Source organism: Grus americana, chromosome 2 (genome assembly GCF_028858705.1).
Source record: "Grus americana isolate bGruAme1 chromosome 2, bGruAme1.mat, whole genome shotgun sequence".
NCBI classification, from domain to species: Eukaryota; Metazoa; Chordata; class Aves; order Gruiformes; family Gruidae; genus Grus; species Grus americana.
Window position 1 is genome coordinate 9198655 of NC_072853.1, and position 13390 is coordinate 9212044.

Consider the following 13390-nt stretch of genomic DNA (forward strand, 5'->3'; position numbering starts at 1 on the left):
CAAAGTTCTACTTTGTATCTCACTTTTTTTTTTTTAATTTAATTGAAAAAACCCAAAACCAAACCCAAAACAAAACCAACCACTGAATAGCAGAGAATAAGGAATTGAAATTACCTGGAGGTGACACAAACCACGAGCCTTCAACTCATCTAAAATAAATATCTGGAATGCCTGGAGTAATCCAGAGTAGTCAGAACTACAAGTCTTCTCAGGAGGCAGTAGCAGTTGAAAGTGTGTTTGAGCTTGGACTGCCTGAAGTAATTGGAGCTCTAAAAAATAAGTAGAAAGCACATTTAGTAGCCTCACTATTTAATGTGGAAACTCACTTTCAAAGTTACTTTGAGAAAAGACAACATTGATTTGGCATTTTGATCTTGCATCAATAGCAACTCCCCATTTCTAGGTGAAAGCAGTAGAGTTGTTTATAAGAAATAATAAGCAGCAAGGGACATGCTTGTTAAATATATATGTTGTGCATTAGAGAAAAAGCCAGGTGATACAGTTATATAATAATGAGATATTTTACACTGGAGCACTAACTCACAGAAGGATAAGGAACAATCTGGATCATTAATGAGGATTTTTTTATAAGCCTTGGCAGATAGGAATTTCCAGAGAACTAGATGTAAGCTGACATTACGCAAATACTTAAAAAAGAAACAGGAAGACAGAAATTATTGACCTGTCAACCTCTGCTTCTCTCAGACACAATCATGAAAGAACTTCTATTTAAAAAGGAATTAAATGGTTAAAGCAATTAATACTAATTCAAATGTGTTTTCAGAAACCTAGCTTGTCAAATTAACTAGGAATCAAGCTTTAGGAAAGAATAAATTTGATTGCATAATAATGGTGTTGACGCAGATATTTGCAAGGGTCTTCCAATTTTTTGATAGCAAACCAAAGTGACGCAAATCACACAAACCCATGAGAAACTTGTGAGCTCATGAGTCACAAAATGTAAATCTATTTAGCCATTTTTTAGCCAGAATAAAAAAGGTGCAATTTTCTTGTCTCCACCGGAGTTATGCTGATCCCAGGCTTCATGGAGGGTTTGTTATCTCAGATTCAGCACAACGGTGATGCTGCCATGCCACCTCCAAATGGAGCTGGCTCTTACCCCACCAGCCTGGAGAAGCAGCAGAGCTCTCCTTTATTCACCTCCTCTACAGACCCTCGCTGCACCACTACAAGTGTCACTGCTGGAGCACAGTTCCATCCCTCGCTCCCAAAATGCGCTAGTGAGCGTGGGAAAGCCTGGAGAGCATCCAAGGAGAATGGTGGGAGAGACCAGAGAACATAAAAGCCTGCTTCTTCGTGCAAGGCATAAAGCTCTCTATCTGTTTAGTTTATCAGAAAGTACTTAAGACCTGACTTAACCACAATCTCTAAGTGTACACATAAGGAACAGGAAATAAGATGTTAAAGACCATGGGTAATTAGCCATTGGAACAAATTACTAAGTGTTGTGGTGAATTCTCCATTATCGTGAAGTTTTTTCAATCGCCTTCAGATGTGTTGGGAATTTTTTCTTCTCTCCTTAAAACCGTGTTCTGTTTCAAACACAAATTACTGTGGGAAGTCCTTAGCTTGCATTAAACCGCAGCTTGTAACAGATTGCCACACGCTCCCCTCTGGCCTTGCAGTTATTCAACTGCCATCCGGCAAACACGAAAGTTACTTTATAATGTGCTACGAAAACCTAGCAAACATGATTACAAACAGACAAAAGTCTCAGTCTGAAATTTAAAGTTTAAAATAATTTACATTTGGAATAGAAGACCTGGGGTACAACTGGAAATGTGTCAACACAGTGGTTTCCAGAACGGGTTTAACCCATTTTGGAGACGAAGAATAGCTCCGAACTTTGCATCAAAGTTCAACACTGCTACAAATTGCCATTTTGATCAGAATGTATCTCTGTTTGAAATAATTGAAAAGACCAACATCAATATCCAATTACATGAGCTCTGAATACTGAATAGATAACTGATTCTCCCAAGATTTAAAGTGCCGGTTTTTTTCTTGAAAGAAAAATGATTTGAAAAATACCACAAGTCAGCCAACAAAGACAATAATAATCCTAAAGAACAGACTGCTGCAGAAAGATGCAGAAGTAACAGTGACTTGATTATGCAAATAAACAGTTAAGTTCTGCCAAATTCAAACATCTGGTGCTCATCTGTTATTCCAAGACTAAGTGGTTCCATCAGAATCACTTCATGGTGCCAGCATCTCTTAACTTGCAAAGAAAAATCTGCACGTAGATTGAATAGCTATTTATAGCTATATTATTACAGAAAGTGGGACTGTCTCTGGCATAGGAGCTAGCCAAGAGACAGAGATGAAAATGGCAGAAGACAGGACTAATCTACCTCACCTTAATTCAGCAGATCCCATTTAACCATTGTGTCCTATTATTGCCGTTCACACAGTAGCTTTGTGACGAAAAGCGCATTTTTGTACATCTGTTGACATTGCCCTGCACCCTTCCCAACCCACAGCAGTTCAGACATACTCTGGCAGGCCTGATAGAGCGGGGCAGCCGAGACCCATCGACGCTGCTGTACATCACACTGAAACGACGTGCTGGAAACAGCACTGTGGAAGCCCTGGCGACACACCAGCCGGCACTGCTGAATGCTTGAAGCTTGCCCAGAAATGTTTTCACAAAATACAGCTCCGTTGAGAACAGATGAGGCACCGAATGGCAGAGCACACTGCGCACCTTTAGGCACATGAGAAAGGGCATATATTAGTGGCATACTACAAAGCACTTCTAGTAAAAAGTTCACGTAACCCTCATATCAACAGAGAAAACCAAGACCCTGTGCATTTCCCACTCATCTCAACTTGGATCTGGGTTGATGTCATCATGGTTGAGTTTACTAAAGCTGATGAAAATACACATATTGACTCTGATGGGTAATGCATTGGGTCTAGAAAGCTACGTGCATGGTTTCTAAGAACAGAAGTTTAAAACAGTCATGAATAAATTTAAGCAGGAAAAGAGAAGGAGGTTTCTAACCATCAGCAGAAAAAACCTTTACAAAAGATATCCAGTGGAAATAGGCAGGGCCAAAAAAAAAAAAATCTCAATTCCTTTTAGAATGAAGTTTGAAAACTTTAAGATGAAGAGCTCATTACTACAGTGTCTTCAATGGCACCAGGATGTCTCTGGTGACCCAGCAGGTCCTTAACTGTAGCATACAGCTTTGGAGTTGAGCACGAAGTTTACCCTGTCAACTCATTCTACATCAATACAGTCATTTCAACCCTGCTAGCCCACTGTAACAGACAATTATAGCAGGCTAGCTACAATAATTAATTTCTACTTATCAGTACAAACCAATGCTTCACTCAATATTTGCCAAATCCCAACCTAATTACTGAATATATCTAGTAATAATGAAACACTTCTGAGTTCTAGAGCTACAAAACATAGGAATTAAAAACAACTTCCTCACTTAGAAACAACTATAAAGAAAAAGATGTTCTTATATCATAGGATTCACTTGCTTGGTACATATAGATAATTTTCCAAATACCAATGCTCAGATCAGTCCCAACCCCCCTAGTCACTGGAGGAAGGCAAACACTGCTGATGGTGCAGGTCTGAGCAACCTCTCTCTTCCCTTCTGAGGGAGATACAGAGATTAATTCCTTAGCTTAGCAGCCACTTCAGTTAAAGTTTAAAACATTGCAGGATGAATCTGGAATCCAGTGTGCACAGTACATATTTGTTTTCCAACCCTGAACATTACAATGCCAAAATAAAAGCTTTCATATCTGTCTCTCTGAATTGCCAAATGCATTTTTTCCAAGTCTCCTTTATAGCATCTTATCTGCAATAACTCTGTAAATGGGGCCGCTACATTCCTTCTCTTCACTCATTGACTCTGAATCCAGTCTCTTTTTCAGTAAAGGTGGAAACCCAGCGTCCTTGCTTAACAAACTTTTAATAAAGCACTCAAGATTTTAGGGCCCAAAGATATCACTGTAAAAGAGACAGTAATACTTACCCTGACCATTATAAACTACATCCACCATTATGTGTAATTACATTAATATCTCTTCATACAAAGTATATAAAAATCAGTCCATGGTCTCTTTATTGCTCTAACACATTTCTATATCCAGCAAGTCAAACCCAGTCTCAGCCACATGCTGCTTTAGTCTTTTACTGTCTGTTCCAATGAGAGTTGGTGTGTGAACTAGGGAAATAACCAGCCCTCAAAACACGTGTGATGGATGGTTTCCTGGTGTGGTTCACAGGTTTCAGTTCGCAATCAGTCATTTGTTCATTTAACCCTCTACAGATGTCATCTCATTTACTATCATTATCGAGCCTGCACCATTTTGTCATTCTTCTGTTTCTGCCCCAATTTCTTGGTCCTGTAGGAGTGAATCGGAATCCAGTTGAATATTGACACTCCTTCATAGGTGTTTCTAAAGATTTCCGTAAGGAAATACTGTCTCCAGGACCTTCTCTGGAATGCCCTCTCTCCTCTGTCTCCACTCAGGGCTGTGGAAAGTAGGCATGAGGATGGGACATGCGTGTGAGGACTGCTAGGATACATGGCATCATCCCTCTGGTGCATGTCAACTAGGAAAAGTTGGATTCTACCTCTGATGGAAATGATTAAGCTAATGAAAACCTCATTGCATGCACTTGGCACTGTGAAGTTATTACTTGCTGTTTACAGCTGTCTGTTCTGATGTTGGAGGAGTTTATCATATTTTTCCACCACAACAGCTTTTTTGCTGATAGACAAGATCTCCAAGATAGTGAGATAGTACTCCCTTCCCTTTTTCCTGAACAATTATTAATAGTTCCCAGGCCTAGACGTACAAGGCTGGATACAATGAGGGGAAAAATAACTTTTGCTTCTTTATTCTTAACAATAACTAAGTTGTTTAGCATGAAAAAGTTCCATTGCTATTTCAAAATCCAGGAAAATCATTAAAGAGTATTTCAATCATATTTCTGTGCAGAAAATAACAAAGAGCTTTCAGTAAAGCCAAGTTTCCACTATATTTTCAAAGTAGTTCTCTCTCTGAGCTCAGTCTTTTAAAAAAGAAAGGTCATTAATCATTCAGTCACTATTTCCTCTCGGAAAAGTACAGCTTTACAAGATCCCAAGAAACATCAGATGTGCACACAAAATGTAAAATCATCTTAAAGGCATATCTCAGATTACACCCTCACCCTCCTTAGAACATATTTGATAAATTCCCTTGGAATTTACGGTGAAACCTAGAGAATGAGCTTGCATGGAGAGAAGGAGATATCAAGGACTTAACATTAACAACTGGTTCTGACTTTTCTCCGGCCTACTAGAAACGCTTCCACTTTTCCCTGTTCACCTTCAGAGTCTATGGGAAAGTCAATCCGTACTGCTGAGTCCTGGGTGTCGTGTTGAGTTCCTCCAGCTGGTCCAAACAAAATAAACGTCACAGAGCCCCCCATGTCCCACAGAGATACTCGCCCATAAACTGAAAATAGGATGACGGCAGTGCTGTACTTGTTAGACTGATCAGCTCTGCTTCTCTGAAGAGCTGGAAAGCTGTACTGGACTGCTACACCTACATGGCTACACCACCCTAGCTCTGGAGTTCATCAGATACAACCCTTGTGGCTTCTCATAAAATCCCGTCCGCATAGCTCTCTACTGGTAGAAGGGAGTTCAAAGACAATGATGGTGGTGGTGGTTTCCAAGCTGGCTGAGGAGCTATCTAATTGATTAAAATGCCTTACAGACAGTTGGGCTGACACAATCAGATATTTGGTTGGTGAGCATGTGTTGCTCTATATAGCAGAATCACAAAAGGAAACCGAAGCAATTTCTCATCATGTGGTCTCATCTTCCTAAATCTGCCAACAGCTCTCATTTAAAAGAAACAAAAGAACTATGGAAACAGTAGTGTCCTGCAGGCACTGATTGAAGGTTTTCTTTTTACATCTCTAGTTTCCACTAATTGTTACACCTTGGAACATAGCTTTATAAAAAGTTTAATTTGTTTTGCTTCACTTCAGTGATGGGCAGATGTATAAAGGCCATTGCAAATTAAATTTATCCAAATGTCTCCCATTTGGACATCTCACTGGAAACCATGAGTGAATTCCAGTGCTTCGCAGCTCTGGTCATGCAGGAAATACTCTGTGAATATGTAGTGTTTTGGCACACATCCTTTTCACAATTTGGTCACAAGCCAAGGGTCAGAATAGCAGAAGCATACATTTTTCAAATTTTATTTTAGTCAGTTGAATTGCTTTTAATCCCAGAGCCAGCTCAGACTGGAACAGGTTCAAGTTTGCAGCAAGCTATTCAGATTGACTTTTTAGCTAAGTTTAATAGCTCAACTGCTTTGATTTAACCAATTTTATGAATAAGGAAAAGTCAAAGATCCATTCCGTTCTCCTTTCTCCCTGACAAAGCACTTGAAGAAAACTGAACATCATGCCCAGGTGTGCCTGAAATCTGCTCTAATACAAAGATAAGCGTATTGCTTGAGTAGAAGTGTCTATAAAGAACTCACTTGCACATGCAGGTCTTCCTCCACTTACTCGTGTCCCCGGCACCTCTTCTCCATTGTCAAAGACACACCAGCAGCTCTCTTGATCCTGGCTGCACTGCACAGGTGAGAAGGTCCCCTTGTCCCCTTCACATTGTGGGATGTAGCCTTTGCCAGCTTCTCGTAAAACGGTTTTAGACTTCAGCGTATTACAGAAACTAGGACCTTTAAAGAGAGAAATTCATCGCAAGATATGGAACAGAAGCCAACAAAATTATTATCTGCAGAAATGAACTACACTGATGTACAAAATTCTCCTAAAGACTTCAACAGCAGTGCTTTCAGCCTGCTTTTGTATAAGAAAGACGAGTGATCATGAAGCCATAAAGAGTTTGAATCATTTTAGAAATGTGGAATTTTACTTCCACGAGGAAACGCACTTTTTTTCTAAAGATTAAAATGCAGGTTATATGGATTTGCATCAATAGAATAGTGGAAAAAATACTGATATTTATTTTGCATTAACACCTTTTTTTTGCTATAAATTTGATATTGTATCATTTAGATGCTCATATTTTAATTTTTAAAAAATCAAATTAATCTTTTTAATAAATAATTTTGAGCAAGGTCATTTTAAATGTAACAATACAATTATTTACATTTTAAAATTGTCAAAATATCCCACTTTAATACCTTCATAACTTGAAAAAAAAAAAATAACCATGGAACAGTAATATTTATGGTCTCCCACAAACAAACAAAACAGGGACATGAGCGTGCGGAACCAATCCCTGACAAGAAGACCCAAAATGTTCAATTCGAACTTGAGACAAAGTTGGTTCTTACTATTTTTGTTCATCTGCAAGTGTCAGAGCAAGCTTGTAAATCTGTGTAATGAACGATTACACGATTAATTCCTCAGTGAACATGAAGTTACTTATGCCCCATCAGATCTTCATGGACTTCTATCATTACCCCAAACGTAAGAAAAAGAAAGCAGACTTGCTGGGTCAGCTGAAAGTCCTACCATCTAACTCACTATCCTCTCTTGACTAATTATCTCCTCTGTTACAGATGTTCTAGGAGAGGGTTTGCCTGAGGCCAGCAGATTATTCTCCCAAATTTTCTATGGGAGATGGCAATCAGAAAATCGCTAAAGAACTGAAGAAACAAGCGCAGCAGAACGATAAGCTCTTGGCCTGCCTGCGCTGCTCCGAAGAGCAGAGCCAGGGCACAGGCTCCAATAGGGCACCCCAATTCCTATGAGCAAGGGGATTCTTCAACTTTTCGGATCAACCGTCTCCTATGAGACCTCAACAGTTCTCTGTCTTTATTTTAAGACGATACAGGTATTATAGACCTAATTGCATTCCATGGAGCAGTTGTGGACCATGTGAAACGGACTGACTGTATGTGGACCAGTTCCCACAGTTCAGGATTCACTGCCTTAGAAAACTCGGTCATGAGCCCAAAGAATTTTCTATGGTGGTAAGGAATGGAAAGTAAAAAAATGCATAAAAGCCTGTTGATCAATTTGTCTAGACTGGTTTATTTCTGGTGTTATGAAAGTAAAGAATAACTATTTTCAGATACCCTTTCAATGTTGATGTGCTTGTACATACCACATCACTGAGGAATTAAACTCTAAACCCCCTGTGTTTCACGGGCATCATTCAGAAAAGGAAAGTACATATGCTGCAAGGCGTGAAGCATTGCCACCGGCGTCACAGGCTGCGGGTGAAGCGTTACTCACACTCAGGATTGCCATCCGAATCTTTGCTGCCACGCTGAAATACTTCTCCTGACACAGGATCTACACACCAAATATCTGTGTCGGATCTCTGTAGCACAGAGTATTCTCCTGTCTACAAAGAAGCAATTACACGTCATTGCAGAGCAACGTATACTAACACAGACACACCACAATCCTACATCAAAGGTTGGTTAAAATATTTGATTACATTTACATTTGTCCATTAATACAACACATTGAAAAGAAACACAAAATATTAAAATACACTCTACCTAATTTAATACACAGATCAGGTCCTGAGAGAAGCGGTATGCAGACTGAAAGCCCATTGAGGTGAAATTCTGGTATAATCTTGGTTTGAATTGTCTGTTCCTTGCCCGTCTCAGGGCTCTATTCTGCTCATTGCCATGTTTCAAGAGCATGACAAACCCTATTTCAGGATACCTGCATCCAACTCCCTTTCATCCTGACATTCTCTCACAGCTCAGGAAGAAAGAGCCTCCCAAATGTCAGTCAATTAAGTTTTGCAAAAGGACTAGGCAGAGCCACCCTGTAGGAGGGCAACGCAGGCAGGGACGGAGCTTCCTATTCCCGCTCTTCATCTCAAAACTATTTAAATTCTGCCTTAGGCAGGGCAATGCCTGCTGTTGGTTTTGTCTTGCCCTTTTCTTTCAGGTTAATAGGAATGCGCAAGGGATGCTTAGGGAGCATAGACTGAAACCATACGGGTCTTTGGCAGGGTGCAAGCAAAACGAGGGAGGTTTTGTTTCTTCCTCCCGCAGTTGTGTTAAATCACCTCAAGGCAATAGGGGACAAATAGATCTGCTGTGGAGGCATCCAGCTTTGAACCGCTCTGTCTCCAGCTGGAAATTAAGGCATTGGCTCGAGACCGTTGACATGATGTCTGGCCTGTAAGAGGGAAAACATACATGCATGTTAAAATAAAATCAAGTTCTCAAACCTAAGCTAGATAAAGGGATACATCCCCAGCTCCTTTGCACATCTCCATTAGGCTCTGCTACAGCCTCAGGCAGGGAATCTCTGATCAGTGTTTGATAAGCACAGAATCACAGAATGGTTGAGGTTGGAAGGGACCTCTGGAGGTCATCTGGTCCAATATCCCTGGTCAAGCAGGACCACCAACAGTAGAGCATCCATTCTCAAATCATGCAAGCCAAAATCACACATAGTGAAATGAAATGAATTACCAAAAAAAAGCATAAAATTACTTTTTTTTCTTGCAATGGTTAGAAACAAGCCTTGCTTCATGCATATCGTACTAGAATTTTCAATAAATGTTAATATTTGTAAGAACAGGTAAAGACAGACATTTAGCAAGAAAAACCAACTGACACTTGGGAAGTTCTGCTGAGCGTGAGACCAAGGAATCCATGACATAACGTCCTCTCTCATCCACGCACCAGCAATGACCTGGCCAGGGAAGAAAAGCAGCCTTATTTTAGATGTTGCACTGCAGCATTCCTTGTTAACTCTGCTGAGTACTGGCAGGATTTTCATCCTCAGCAGCACTACAGAAAGTGGTCAGTAAATCTAAGTGCCGTGGCTTAACCCCAGCAGGTAACAATCACAGTTAACTCTGCCATCCAAAGACAAGTAGACCACACTTGACAGCAGTGGTGAGAATGGGAACGTAGCAGCTCTGGTGAGACTCTTCCATTGCAGCCCTATCCTGCGGTGTATCATCTACTCCCAGCAATTTGGTACCATCCACAAACTTGCTGAGTGCATTCCATCACATTGTCCTGGTCATTAATGAAGGCATTAAACAATACCAGCCCCAAATTGACCCCCAAGGCATGCTACTGGCAGTGAAAAACTGACCACTGACTGATTTTTGAGCCCAAATGAGCTGCCATGTGAGTGAGTCCCTCACTCCAGTCAATTTTCCACCCATCTTGTGGACCACTTCATCTCTCTCCACTTTGGCTACAAGAATACAAGTTTTCCATCTTTTTAAAAGAATTCTTCTTAGCTTTACTTTGTTCAGATAGCCCAGAGCATCTTAGTAGGAATTGCTCACCTGTGCTCTCATAGCACTGAGTTGGTTCCCAGTTTCCCAGGCCATCACACTGTGGGATATAAGGGAGAAATCCCAGCTGCGTTGCTTCCCCAGCAGAACGTTTTGAAGTAAAGTGCCTCTGCCAGTAGAAATGCAAGACTATAAATGATAAGTAAAAGAAAGCTATTAGTGGCCAATGCAAGATATTTTAAATGCACGCGTTTGCAAACACCTAAATGTTCCCTGTACTTTAGAAGGCAAATTAACATATGCTGCAAGTACATAAAGTCTGGTAGGTGTCCAGATCTTATATACGCATCGTGTCATACATGTAGGACAAATCAGCTTTGGGGTTGGCAGGTTAATTACACTGATTAATTACACTTGCTGAGTTGCATCTGTTTTTCAGCAAAGTTGCATTTGACATGAATACTCTTGCACAGATCCTGGGCGTTAATCCATTTAATTAAGCTCTCATCTCTTTCACCTACCTGACTGTGCAGCCAGCTGGAGAGCGTAGTCACTGCCCGATAACAGCGCTTCAGAGACTTCTTCAGTCCTGTAGGGCTGAGCAGAACGTAGAAGGTCTTTGTCTGTAAGCTGTATTCCCTTTGCCATCAAGAAGCTTTCTCCAAAAGGGAAGTGGGAACTATTTGATGCTAGGATGAGCTGCTCTGCCTCCTCCATAAATTTCATGGCTTCCTGCTTCACACCTTCACATATACCAGGACCTATAGAAGCAGAGGATATTTTAATGCCTTTCATCTAAATCCAATAAATATTTGCATGTGAAAACTAGCTGGTCTTTTATTTAGCATCTTCTGCTTCCTCCTGCACTTACTTGGTTTTGAATTGCTTAACGAAGCAAGCAAACGAGACTTGACAAGGCTTAGCTACATAACCACAAGAGCCCAAGAGTACCAGGAATCACCCAAACATTCTCCAAGTCTTGGGCCACAGCCTTGATAATTTTAAGTTACTTCCCCATCATTTGTTACAAATGGAATTACAAGTCTCTACAGAACTGTCCCTCTCAGTAACAGTCATTAAAAAGTGGCTAATCAGAAAAGAGAATGAGAAAGGAAACTGAAGGTATATCCCTTGGGTCCAGAGCAGTAGCTGACACTTGGCCTGTCCTCTCCATACATCTACTGACTCAGCCACAGCAGTTCAACACACCAAACCAGCTCAGTGAAAGCTTCTCTGCTAAAATAACTCTCTGCTAATATCTGCTTTGTCCCCTTTATTCCCCATTTGCCCACAGGACTGGCATCTCCAGCACTCCTTTCCCATTTGGAAGTTTGCCATTCGTTGTCCTGTCTCTTCCTCCCAGTTGGAAAATTACTATGTGATGAGAATGGTTTTAGTGACTACACTTATATGCTGAAGTAACCTCAAAGAGGGTCCAACAGCTTTGGTGGAGATGTCTAGACAGAGGGCTTACCAAACTTCAGTGTTGGCCTCAGTCTTCTTCTAGTGGATACCTGTTACTCCTGACTGCATAGTAAGAAACAGTAAAGAAAATTCCTCTTGCCTCTTTTTTAAGGCATTCTTGAAAGTTATTTACATCACAGTGTAATCGTGAATTTTCCATACAACTCTTCACACACTGTTTCTAACTTCAAAGTGTCCTTTGCCATCTGGCTAAGTATCTTCTGCAAAAGCATTATATGTCCAAATTCCAAATTATAAAATCTACACAAACTTGATATGGAACTTCAGTTCTCCTTATTCCCAAAGCTGAGACACCACTTATTTACCAAAAATTAGTTACCCCATCTCTGGTGGCCAGCAACAATGACAGTATTGATGATCTTCCCAACAAATCATTGTCTCGTACTTCACAGCACTTGAAAGGACTTTCCTCTTGTGGTATAAAAGCAAAGACCAGAAACACTGCTACTTATGTGCCAGAAATTCTGTTACTTACATGCTGGGACCTGGTTCACTTCTGCCTTTGTTCCTTGCAGCTGCTTTCCTTTGCTATCAACACACCAACAATCACGAAGTTCAAAGTGGCCTAATGGAGCACTGAAATCAGTATAGGGTCCTGGGTAATAGGTCAGCTGCTCATTCAGAAGCTGCCAGAATGTATATGGATCCAGTAAAATGTTCTCAGATGCATAGGTGACATTTCCTTCCAGCACTTCAGGTGGGAGATCAGCAAAGGAGGAATATGTGGTGAATACTGGGAAGACATTCTGGTGCCCAGCCTCATACAAAGCTTTAATAAAAGCTGAAAAGCCTTTAGAAGATGCCTCTCTATATCCAGTTAAGATGTTCAATAGATCAGCAACGGGCAGGGGTTTGCCTTCATTGTTCTCTGCAATCCACCTTTGGTACCACTCAAAGGCTTGCTCAGGAGGGCCGCTGCACTGCACCCGCCTCCAGGCACCGTCAGCAACGCACTGCGGGAGGTAAATGCTGGAGAGCTGAGACACGGCGCTTGGATCTGACAACAGGAGTTTCACAGCCTTTAGAAACTCCTGACCAGCTGTTACTTGGCAAGCACTTGGGCCTGGGGAAAAGAAAAACATGCATAGCACGTCTTATGGATGCACTGAAGATATACAACACCCCCCAGCCCCCTAGTACTGTAAACACCAGTACTAAAACTTGGTCATTTATCCCAGTGCTACAGACATTTCTGGCCTGTGATTAAGAGGTCTAATGCTCTTAAGCCTCTATACTGAACCAGGGTAAGATTTCCAAAGGCATGTGAGCACTGAAAAATGCACATAGCTATAATTTTTTAAAAATTTGAGCACATTAGGTGCCTGTAGTTCTTACTGGGGCAGATAGGTGTTTGATGCCACTAAATGCCTTCCTGACTCTTCACGCCAATTAGGTATTTTCAGCTACACTTGATAATCTGGCAGTTAATTCTTATTCAGCCAATCCCTGCAAAAGAAACCATCTGACTAGTAGGATAATATTGATTTTACTTCCCCTTGGACCTAAACAGAATTTTCAGATTCTGTGGTCCTCTCTTCCTATCCTCTACTGAATATTGCAGCAGAATATAAAAATGCCATCCTTCAAAATGCTGGAGTGAGTTTGTTTTGAAAGCCTTTTCTGCCATCTCCAGAGCCAAACTTCAT

The 13390-nt window shown here is 40.9% G+C and overlaps 1 protein-coding gene across 1 annotated transcript in view; it reads right to left on the bottom strand.

Annotated features, from left to right (window-relative positions):
* The window catches only part of TG (thyroglobulin), a 160268-nt gene that overhangs the window by 130165 nt on the left and 16713 nt on the right, over nt 1-13390 (bottom strand). The window contains exons 10-18 of the mRNA XM_054815965.1: nt 12220-12807; nt 10781-11020; nt 10311-10448; nt 9623-9700; nt 9066-9178; nt 8270-8381; nt 6541-6741; nt 2519-2728; nt 115-269 (exon numbers count right to left, since the gene is read on the bottom strand). Coding sequence (XP_054671940.1) covers nt 115-269; nt 2519-2728; nt 6541-6741; nt 8270-8381; nt 9066-9178; nt 9623-9700; nt 10311-10448; nt 10781-11020; nt 12220-12807 — 1835 coding nt within the window. The remainder of the gene's footprint in view (nt 1-114; nt 270-2518; nt 2729-6540; nt 6742-8269; nt 8382-9065; nt 9179-9622; nt 9701-10310; nt 10449-10780; nt 11021-12219; nt 12808-13390) is intronic.